The sequence below is a fragment of the Canis aureus genome, chromosome 29, assembly GCF_053574225.1.
Source record: "Canis aureus isolate CA01 chromosome 29, VMU_Caureus_v.1.0, whole genome shotgun sequence".
Taxonomy (NCBI): Eukaryota; Metazoa; Chordata; class Mammalia; order Carnivora; family Canidae; genus Canis; species Canis aureus.
The window spans coordinates 17,685,001-17,696,594 of NC_135639.1; the positions used below are offsets into that span (position 1 = coordinate 17,685,001).

The window sequence follows — 11,594 nt, forward strand, 5'->3', positions numbered from 1 at the left end:
AGGAGGTGCCACACATATTATCTGAGTGGCTGTCGAGCGAAACGATCTACCTTGCTCTAATGAGCCCCCATGGATCGTGGAGATGCAAGCTGTATTGACATGCACACTTAAGCTAATACACCTAGACCAGTGCCTCCAAGCTCTAGCAGCCAGGGATGCTGACAGACTATCTCGCTTCCATCTTCAAAGAAAGGAAGTGATTAGTATGTTATCATTACCATTCAAAACGTGATTTCCTTATTCCCTCCCGGCATAGGTGACACATCTGAGATGCGGCCAGACGTTGGAGGCAGCTAAAGCCACATCAAAGCTTTCCTTGAAAATTTTTTTTGGGGGGAAGGGCCGGGGGTGGGGGGGGGGTGCGGGGGGGGGGCGCGGGGGGGGGGGGAAGAATCATTAAAACAATGCATTTCGAACAGAGAGATAGGACCTGATGTGAAGGTCAGGAAAGCTGCAACAGTCTATAATAATTAATAGAGTTGTCTAATATACAGTGAAGAAATTAAGAGAAAAGCTGCCCCTCCCTCCACAAAAAAAAAAAAAAAAAAAAAAACCTAAATAAATAAAAAGGAGGAAGGAAGGAATGCTTATATCATGAAAACGCTAAATCACTGAAGGCTGTAATTGAGAAAAAGAAAAGCAAGAGGAGCTCTCTGTGTTTGGTATACATGACTATTTTTAAATAAAATTAAACACTTCACTCAGCTTATCAAAAATAGCTTTCTTCCTCCTAATTTTCTCTATACGCATGTTTTAGGAGTAGGGAGTATTCTTCCCTTTTCTGAATATTGTTCTCTACTCTAACAAAGGACTTAATTTCAAACTGGTAATTCTCTTAAAAATATATCACATTTGTGAAATCAAGAGTAAATCTGAATTGGAATTCTGAATAACAGAACAAAAATTTTGGGCTCATTTTCATATTGGATGAAATCCCTAAATTAAAAGAAAACACTTAGCTACTGTAGAGTTTAAAAAAAAAATCAAAGATCAATACTGGGAATGGACAGTCTAATTATATGATAATAGATGGTGTAAGAAACAAAGCATTTAAATGTAAAATGATTCTTGGAATTCCACGAAGGGGAGCCAAAGCGGATTATTAAGTGTATGGCTCTAACGGGGAGCAAAATTTCTAAAAGATTGTTTTTTAAAAAAAGATATCTTCCTAAATAATGGAAGCAACTCTTCTTCAGGACAGTTTATCAGAGCAAATCTGCACACAAGAGGACTACCAGTTTACCAGCAAGCTTTCCAGCAGGACCCCACTTTGTATTTTGGAACCCTTCACTTAAGTCAAGCTAAAATCAAGTTCTTGTAACAGCTGTGCTATTTACATTGTTCCCTTAGTTGTGCATTGCCCTGGTCTCTGAAAATGAAAGGAAATACACTACAGTAGCAGCTGATGCTTTCAACTTGCCCCCACACTCCATCCCAAACTCATTCTCTCACCCTCTCCTCAGCCCTTTCAAAGCAGGTAAGTGAAGCTGTGCAGGAGCTTCAGACAGAGCTCTACTTGCATGAGGAGCTGTGCAATGTGGCGAACTGGAGATGCAGGATTCAGCACAGCCAACACCAGTTCAGCTGCCTGTGCACACTAGCCTGCCTCCAAGCATGCCCCGTTCCCAGAACTGAGCCGGGAAAGAGCATCACAAGGAAGGGATGGGGCACACTCTGTATCCAAACACAACCTAACATCCTATTTTGAAGCAGACTGGTGCCTGTGTTCTTAGAAGAGGTACAAGGAGGAAATCTGGGGTACACTCACTGTTCGATTACTATTTGAATCCTGGCTGAGAAACAATTTCTTTTGAGCAAACCATATACCAATGCACTGCCATCATCATAATCTATTTTACAAATATCGATGCTATATACATATCAAAGACTGTTAAAAGAATATTCCAGAGTATATTATTCTATTAGTTGAATGATTTAATTCTTCCAAGTACAATTCCATTCCGGGTTATAGTTTTGGAAACACGCAGCCCAGAGCCATTATTGATGAAACGGTTGCTATAGGCACAACAAAAGAATTAAGCCAAAAACGATGATAAAACTGTATTTTACAAGAAATGCAGATGTGAGGTTTTCAGATTTTAGAATTAAGATTTCTAAGTCCATACAATTCAGCTTAACAAAAATAAATCTGTCAAAAACGCCGATTGTAATAAGGCCTAATATTTTATTAATTATATTCACTAAATTCAGGAGAAGAGCTTCGTGTAGTTTCTTCATATAGAGGTTTGTGCGTCTATTGTTAGTTCCATTAAGATTTGAAAACATATTCTTTACCTAAGCAGGAGCATACACAAATACACATAAAGCAGATATTCTGGCTTGCAGGAAAATAATGTTGAGTATCACTCATCTCAGGAATAATCTTATACAACAAAACTACAATTGATTATATTCACTTACCATATACATCTGCTATCATAAAAAACCACAAAAATGTTGGAGGATAAGGGTTTTATATATTTTCACCCTTTATTTTATATATCATTATTACTTTTACTAAGAGAGGACATCACTAGAGTATCTTAAGTCAAAAGGGTTGGTGAAAACCACTGTCTACAAGCCTCTCATTTAGCATTCATGTCACCTATAGAATGATGACATACTAATAAAAAAATTCTAGGAAAATCTCAATCAATGCAGTCAGTCTAAACTCAAAAATAATTCGTAGTACTCTTTATAAGCAATTAGCTTTCAAATTGCAATATGGGCCATTATTTTATGTCCTAATATAAAAGCAACAAAACTCAACCTCACTAAGCCAAAAAAAAAAAAAGTAACTCTAATTAAAAAAAAAACACACAACAAGATAGAAAACAAGACCAGAATCATTCAGCATCCCTCATTGATACAGGGATAAAATGATAAACTTTGCTGTAAATATTTGCTGGGACACAAAAAAGTCCAGACCTGCATTATAAAACAGGCCAGCAACTCAGGAAAATGAGAACTCACTTGGGTGCTATTTCCTACAAAAAGGAAAGTGTTTAACAATGAGGAGAGCTTTGGCTATTCTTAAGTATCTGTGTACACAGTCTAGTAGAGCATTTATAACATATGTGTGTTTCTCTAAAAGGAAAACAGATTCGTGGTATCTTGTGTTGAACCTAAGAATTTTGGGTGAGGGAAAAGAGTGTATTTAAAAAAAAATTTCAGTAAATTGGAATGTCAGGGGGAAAAACATTTTAATCACATTGACTTCTTTGAGAAACCAATACAAATAAAATAAACCTGAAGTTAGTCTACATTAACATTAAAACTACACTTGGATAAAGTTTTAAGATATCCTTTTATTTTTCCTTCCTTTTTTGGCCTTTAAAATATGAATTTTCTCCGGATGCCAACCAACAACAACGATCACTGTGATAAGCATGATTAGGGTTTACTTGTTTTTTAAAAGATAGTCAGCAGAGAACATTGCTAGCCATATAATCAATATTTTTGCTATGTGTAAATTTTCCTGGAAAAAAATGAACCCAAAGATCTTACTTCAGATTTGGAAACTCAATTTTATAGGAAAAAGCAGAATTAAAAAAAAAAAAAAGCAAGCTAGGAAGTACTCACCTCTTCACGTAATTTTATCAACTGCAACATGAATGCACAAAAAAAAAGATAAAAAGGAAAGAAATGGCAGGAAGGAAAGATCAGTTGTGTGACAGGATACAGAATTAACATTGACAATTTATCTGTTTACATGTTTAGCATTTAAAAATCACAGACAAACACATTAAAAGAACCTAAACATAGACTACATGCAGAGTTTTTTGAACGAATAAAGATCACTTTCTCACACTGTCACATTAAACAAAGAGAATAGTGTGAAATTCTCTTTTAAAGTACATCTAAGACACCATCATGAAATAAAGGGGAACGGCTTCATAGAAGTCTATATTATAAAGAAAGAAAACAAGTTTACTGTTCCTCTCTTCTAAGAATGTACCACTGAAGAGGTTTTGTATATACAAGTTTTCAGGATGTTTCTCTATTTTGAATCTTGACAACTGATTTCAGATTTTACCTACAAATGAAAATGATTAATAGTTCATGCTTTTGTCCCAATAAATGTTTAAAACAAATAGTTATGTTAGTTAATATCATACATGGGCCCACTCTAGTAATAGGATTGTATTTGTATTATTTTAATTGGGAATAAAGCATGCGAAGGGAGACAATATTCAAGACATAGTACCCAAATATTTCACTATCTTTATAAATATTGTGTGTATCAGTGTTAGTTTCTAGGATTTGTTTTGCTTAAGAGGCTACTGCAATCGTGCGATGTTTTTATTTTTAATTTTTGAAGTTTCTTCATTTTTCAATTTTCATCTTGTAAACCAGGTCATCTCAAAGCCATGAGCTATGCTATGAGCTCTCCTACTTCATTTGTACTGCTGTCTATTCTCACTGAAGTCACACCAAAAAAACACTCTTTACTTGTAAGTAAATTCCCTATGATAATGTTTTAATTCTCCTATGCAGAACACTTTTTATTTGCCTTAAATATAACAGATAAAATAAGTTACTTAATTCTTTAGAAACTGGAAAATGGATATATAACCATATATCTGACTCATTCTTTGTGTGTGTGTGTGTGCGTGCACTGGGGGTATGTATATGTTTCACAGTATTTTAAATCAAATATCATTGTGTAGTTGAGATGACTGCTATAGTTTCTGCAATGAACAGAAACTGAAACCTATATTGTGAAAGACTATAAACCACATTCTAGGTCTGAAATTTGCATCCTCAGCATTTCAGGTCTACAACTGATAATTTTTAAACATCCAAATATCTGTAACATCTGTTATAATACTTGACATATACAGGCCAATAAATTAAACTATTGCTTTGGGAGAAAACATGCCATAAATTGCTCACTATAAGTCTCTCTAGAAGTTTCATGTTTACTATTAGTCCTGCTTTCTCAATGCTTAATGCTGTTTTTGTCTCCAATTCAAGGAAGGCAGTATGCATTCCAGCTCATTCTGTTATTTATTACATGAAAAGTATTTCAAGTACAAAGAATGAGATTTCAAAATCGTTATGAATCTTTTAGAGAAAGGGTACAGAATCTATTACATAATGTCTCCCAATGCATTTAGTGGAAATGAAACTTTTAATACTGTCCTTTCAAAATGTACAGGAAGATGTAATTATTTTTAATTAATATACTCATTCTCTCAGCAACCATCCAGTGTCTATGAGTCAAGCATCCTGTTTCATGTGAAAAGTTACCATTCTTCCCAAGAATAAGTAAAATTTTAAACTAAAATACCTGGCTTATCATATATAGGAATCTTTCTCTGTGCTATCTGAACATCATGGGAGAAAAAGGCAAACATTAATTCTCAGAAAGAGACGATCTGGGAATTGATCGCACAGCTATCTTTTCTTTCTGGGGGCACCATTCTTCAGTTGACTATGATACTTAAAGGGCCAAAGTTTAAAACTACTCCTCAGCAATTGAGACCATTTGGGGCATGCCACCCTGCCATAATCAATGAGTGTTTAAAAATGCTACCCATTTGTTTTTTCAATAGGTTCCAAACAAAAAACGTTCTATCTTGTTTGTGCTGCATGGCTGCATTCAAGCTCTACACCGGATTTGTAGCTAAGCTAGGTAATGGGAGGGGTTTTAATCTTCATCTTTTTTTTTTTTTTTTTTTTTGTTAGGCTGGGAGTTTTCATTCAAGTAAACAAAAGATGGTCTATTTTTGAAAATTAACAATGCTTAGACTGGACTGAAAGTAGTGATTTCGTATTTTATTGAGTTACTAGCTCCATCATAGGCGACTTGAAAATGTGCCATGCCACCATGTTGAGTTATGATAATCAACATCTTTTTTGAAACAAAGATGGTTTTTTTTTTTTTTTTCCCTCTCCCCCAATGCAGAATTTGATACAAGAGGTAATCTGTTCCTTTGTGGGCTGAAAAAAAATCTGGTTTACGCTGGTTTGAACCAGTGGAATCTCTTGTGGTTAAGCCTTCTGCTGTGGCTAAAATCAAAACTGCACTGCAGCGCATGTGAGGGTTCATGCGCGCGCGCCTGTGTGTGTGAGGGTGTCACGTGAGCCCCAGAACTACCGATTTTTTTTTTTTAAAGCTGATAACGCCACTGCCGTCTCTGTCCGCATACAGATAACGAATAAATGCTGAACTCTATTAAACGCCCTTTACACATTATCGTGGGTCGAACACACAATTTTCTGAACTTATGATGACAGTCTATTTATTTTGCTATAAACCCTCAGCACGTAACGAACAGATTTGTGCCTGGTAATGATCTGCTCTGCCAGGGCTATATGAAATGATACCGACCTTCTTTAGATCTTGGGGAATTAAATTGACCGACTTCACCCCCTGGTCTGTGGCTGAAGTTTGACACACTTTATGCACAGCAAGCCCAAATCGGAACTTAAGAGAACCTCGCATTAAAAAAAATTAAGCAATCGTATCTGCTAAATGTTGCTACGCCACAAAATTTTCGGCACGTTTAGGAATATCCTACTCCTTAGACACGGATTTGAACCTTCTATTTAGGATTTACTAAAATTTCATTTACTCACATTTATTCACCGATCAGTGTAATTTTGCGTACGGAAACTGAGAGACCATTAGTAGGGTTCAAACGTAAGAGTCTGGAACATTTTATGCGCCCCATCATCAGACTCCACTATATGAAGGGGATTAGGGGATTTAATTCGGTAAGATTTTTTTTTTTCCTTTCCTGAGAATGATTTTCATGAAACTAAATCAAGGTAACAATTATTAAAGTTTCCACTCAAATACAGCACTGCTACATTTCAAAAACACAACTCTCTCAAGGAATTACAATGTTGCCATATGGAATGGAAAACATGGTATTTTAAAATAATAGAATGATAATGTCTAAGACAATAGTCCTTGGAAAGCTGATGATGACCCAACAATACTCAAATGTGCAATGTAGGTAATTTTGTCCCTTCTTTGTAAATGAGGGATGAGCTATATTTGATTGTATGAAATGGATATGAATCAGAAATGAATTTATACAAAGCAATTAATTTGGAATTAAATGAAACTGTGTACTGTATGAGGGACGTTAAAGATGCACTTGAAAAATTCTTAATTGCTGAAATCTTGACATTTCTAATCATGTCAGAAATGTTTATATAAGAGTAAATTAATATACTTTATAGTTAATTGGCAGATTATGTGTCTAACAGATTTTAGATGCCTTAAAAAAAAAAGCATTATAAATGACCAGAATGAGAAATAATAGCTATGGCATTCATATTTGCCTAAATCTCTACAAAGAAGCCACTATAAGGAGGATGTGTATGTTGCATCGAAAATAACTAGTCAGCAGTTAGTTTATTTGACCTATTTGCAACCATTGTTATAATTCTTTATTATTTCCCTTTTCTGATAGATATATATATTTTTAAGTTGAGATATATCCCAATTTCAGTGAAACATATATTTTGGTTTCATTTTATTTATCTCCAAGTTTTCTCTGTTTATTAAAAGTTTATCTTAAATATTACATAGCTATAAAGTTCTAAAAATTTATCAACAATTAACTTGAAGATAAACTTAGTTGTGGGCAGAAAATATTTTCTTATGTAAATTATAGGTAATCCTACCCTGAAAAAAAAAACAAAAAACAAAACTATGTTCTCAGCCCCTGAGCTACAAAAGTTAATACATAAAGAGCAAACTTAAAATCTTTTCTTCCTTTAAAGAAAGGGCTTCTGTTTTGATTCCATAGTCTGACTGAATACTGATGCAGAATTAAGAGTAATTCTCAAGTGACCATTCCTGGCTAAGGGATGTGGTTTACTTTGAGGGATTTTAATTCCTATATTATGATAAAAATCCTCAAAACAAAATTTAATGATTTCATTATGGAATAAAAATTTTGTTATGGTTGGCGACAAGATATCCAAAAAGTTAAGTGTGGTCTCTTTGAACTTTCAAACCTAATTCAAATTTTGGACTGAAAAGTTCACATAACTAATAATCTAACAGTTACACTGTCTCATGACTATAATTTATCATATTCTATTTATTGAAGTGACAGCTCCTTACAACTAAACTTCAGGTTCTCCAAGCACATTCAGAATTTGTAAGTTTGATTTATACAAGTCCAGAGGAAATCTCTGCGTAATCACTTTAAAGTGACAGGAATATAATTTGAAAAATTCAGAAAATACGAACTCTATCTATTTTTGTAGAATATTTTTCTTTAGGCATAAAAAATCATACTTATATGTACGTGAGGCAAATGTTTTAGGCACATAAAATGTCCATTAAGAGAAGTGAACATGCCTTAAAAAAAACAAAAAAAGGGATCCCTGTCAGAGTACTACAACATCTATTAGAATAAAGGAGTCTGAGTTAGACAGGAACACCCCTTCCTTTCTATTTCCTCTATATTAAGCAGTAGTTTCAAATGAGGGAAAGATCTATAGCTTTCTAGAGAATTGACATGGGAACTCTGCATTCACTTTTTTTTTGCAAAAAAGAGAATACTTTTTTTGTAGTAAAGATATGAAATAAAATTATGATTCACTCATTCAAGAGATATGAACAATCTAAATCACACTTAAAATAGGAAGAAAATATTTTTCCTCTCATTCTTGTGTTATTTAACCTATTATGAGTAAAACTCTTTATCCCATCACTCTTTTATGTTTGATGTGCTCCTTATTTTTCTTCCCCTTAGCTGTTCTCACATTTCAATCAGAAAAGCTGAAATCCCAAGTCAAATCTTAACATGTTTACATGTCTAAACTCAAGCTGATGACATCCAAATGGTGGATGAGGTGAGATATTTCCAAAATCAAATATAATCAGCTGAGTGATTCTTCTCCTCCCCCCATCCTTTATTGGGGGGGGGGGGTGGATGGCTGGGGGCCTTAATCACATAAACAACATCCAATTTACAATATTTACATTAGAGTAGATAATAATAAAGTTTTAGCATATATAGACTTATAATCTGTTTGAAATGTTAAATACAATTATACAAGTCTTATAATGTGTATCAATATGTTTTACCATCTTATTAAAATTTCGGTTTACTCAATGAATGATTTATGCTCATTTTTATTTAGGCAGAGTAGAGACCTTTACAATACTTGTCAAAGGAATATTAATAAACACGTTCAGGTCTTGCTTCTGAAGTTCCCATCATTTACTTTCTCTAAAAGTGTCAAAGAGAGTAAGTCACTAGGGTTGTTTGAGACATTTTAAAAGTCATCTCTACGCGGAGGTTCTTAAAACATTTTTTTAAGTCATATATATTATCTACAAGAATTAATGAAGTCTGCAGTATTAATTCAAAGAAAGAAGTGGGACATTAATTAGACTCATGACACTGCTGTGTGATCCAATGAGAACTGACAGCCAAGTTATAAGGCCCTTTTAAGAAGAAATTGTATCTTATTTTTGGCCTATGCAGATCTTAAACTGTAGAAAGACTTTTCCTATTATTATTATTATTTGACAGAGGCAGGACCTCTCTCTGAGTATCTAAGTTCCACACTGGTGCTCACAATTTGCATTTTGGTGAATGTATTTTAAGAAGCCCCACAATAGGAGACCGAGCTGCCCTGTTGAATTTTGAAAGCTTACTTTCATTTGTTTTGCTGCAAGTGTTGATTTAATTATACTGCATTATTATCAAAGCTGCATTATGTACTGTTTTATTCCTTTTACATGTGTTTGAGGTGAAGACCTTGGCTTTGTCTGCAAACAGTGTGTTTCAAGTTATTCCTTAAGTACTAAATAATAAAGAAAAGAGAAGAAAAGATTTTTTTAAAAGATAGCAGACAGTGATCACAAGGTAAAGGGTTAAATGTAAGATCTCCAAGAAACATTTTGAAGTTGATTAAGACTCCAGCTTTGCATTAAACAGTATCGCTTCCACATGAGTTGCTGCTAATACTGTTAAGGAGCAGCTTGAGAGCCCAGTATGCCAGTGACCTCCTTCACCCTCCAGCCACCCACCGGGCCTTCCTGATTAGCATTCTACCTGGTTCTCTGAGGAATTCCCATCATCCCCTAGGAGCTCATTCCGTACTTCGTCACTGTAGGCGATCCGTGACCTTTTCTATAAAACAAAACAAAAAGGGAGAGAGCGAGATGAACGTTAGAAAGTAAAGGCTTCGAAGCATTATTGGTATCAAGGCTGATCATTTCAAACCTCGAGAGCCCCCTAATGGAAACCTATTTGCTAAGATCTGCCGAGCAAAGTTGTGTAAAGTTCTTGAACTTGAGAAGTTTGATGTAAATTAGAAGTTTTTCAAATGCCAGTAATGAAAGAAAAATCTGCATTATGTAAGTACTCCATTAATATTCACAAGTGGATCAGAACTGGTATATTATTCCATATCTAGTCATTCAAATAAGACCACTGAACTGAAGGAGATATAGCTGTCTAGCTGTATATTGGCAAAACTCACCAGATTGTAATTAAAACAAGTGTATATTGAGGTCTTTAAAATTGTGGCAGGAAATGAACTATATAATATAGGTCTTTTAAAATCTCTAATTCTAGGATAATATTATGACTCCAACTGGAATGCCTGGAAAACAGTTCATCTGTATTTCCTGCATTATTGTAATGTTACTAGCCAGAAAGAGATGGAACTTAAAAGTCCATCCTCTTTCCAAACAGTAACTTAAATGTCCCTAAGCCCTCCTCAAATAATGGCCTAAGGAAAAGAAATGCATGTGTGTGTGTGTGTGTGTGTGTGTGTGTGTGTGTGTGTGTGTTAAAACAAATTAAATTTCCCAATCCCAGTAAATAAAGGCAAGTGGGCTGAGTCAACCTTTCTCAATCCCAGTAAATAAAGACAAGTGGGCTATGAGTCAACACTTCACTCAGTGAAATTTTGTTTTATAAGAAATCGACCTTGACCTGTTAAGTCAGAGGGACATGTCTATAAGCAATTCATGACTTATCTAAATGTCCACACATTTGGAAAAGCTAAAGGCTCTGAAAGTTAGTTATGAAGCTAGAGTGCCATCCTCAGATCCTCCTTCAGCATCACCCTTTCAGATCCAAATGCAGATTTACAGGTTACTTTGCTGCCTTTTCTGCTTCTGAACTAAGCAAAAAAGAGTCAATCTTAAAATGGCAGCTGGGAAATAGTAATCTTTTCTCACTTGCAGACTATAGTTTAGGCCTTAAAATTTCGTACTTGTTCAACTATGATCTGAAAAATTATTGTAGTTTAAAAAGGACTCTTCATAATCCTTGAGCAGAAGTCAACAAGATTTTTAATTAGATTTTTATACTAGTAAGTAACACCGCTTTGCTACATAGAGATCATAATATCTTAAATGTAAAAATCACACTAAAATTTAAAAGGTCTTTTGACAAGAAAACCACATAGATTTTGAATCATTTTAAAGTTGCAGGCTTTCTCAACTGGGGTTCCTTATCTGAACCACAAAACAGAAAATTATTTCAGTGACTGTTTTCTCAATCTCCCAAGGATGGCACATAGAGAGAATTTAGTTCATTACATAGAATAGAAGCCTAAGGGCACTAGGGTTTAACTCTCTGGTAGAATTTAGCTGAAAA

At 34.6% G+C, this 11,594-nt stretch overlaps 1 protein-coding gene across 10 annotated transcripts in view; it reads right to left on the bottom strand.

Moving 5' to 3' along the window:
* The window catches only part of VTI1A (vesicle transport through interaction with t-SNAREs 1A), a 358,072-nt gene that overhangs the window by 267,613 nt on the left and 78,865 nt on the right, over positions 1 to 11,594 (bottom strand). For 7 of the 10 annotated variants that reach the window (XM_077877623.1, XM_077877617.1, XM_077877619.1 and 4 more), the window contains exons 4-5: positions 10,038 to 10,115; positions 3,583 to 3,603 (exon numbers count right to left, since the gene is read on the bottom strand). In XM_077877623.1, the coding sequence (XP_077733749.1) occupies positions 3,583 to 3,603; positions 10,038 to 10,115 (99 nt within the window). The remainder of the gene's footprint in view (positions 1 to 3,582; positions 3,604 to 10,037; positions 10,116 to 11,594) is intronic. The other 3 variants (XM_077877618.1, XM_077877625.1, XM_077877626.1) reach the window with 1 other exon arrangement.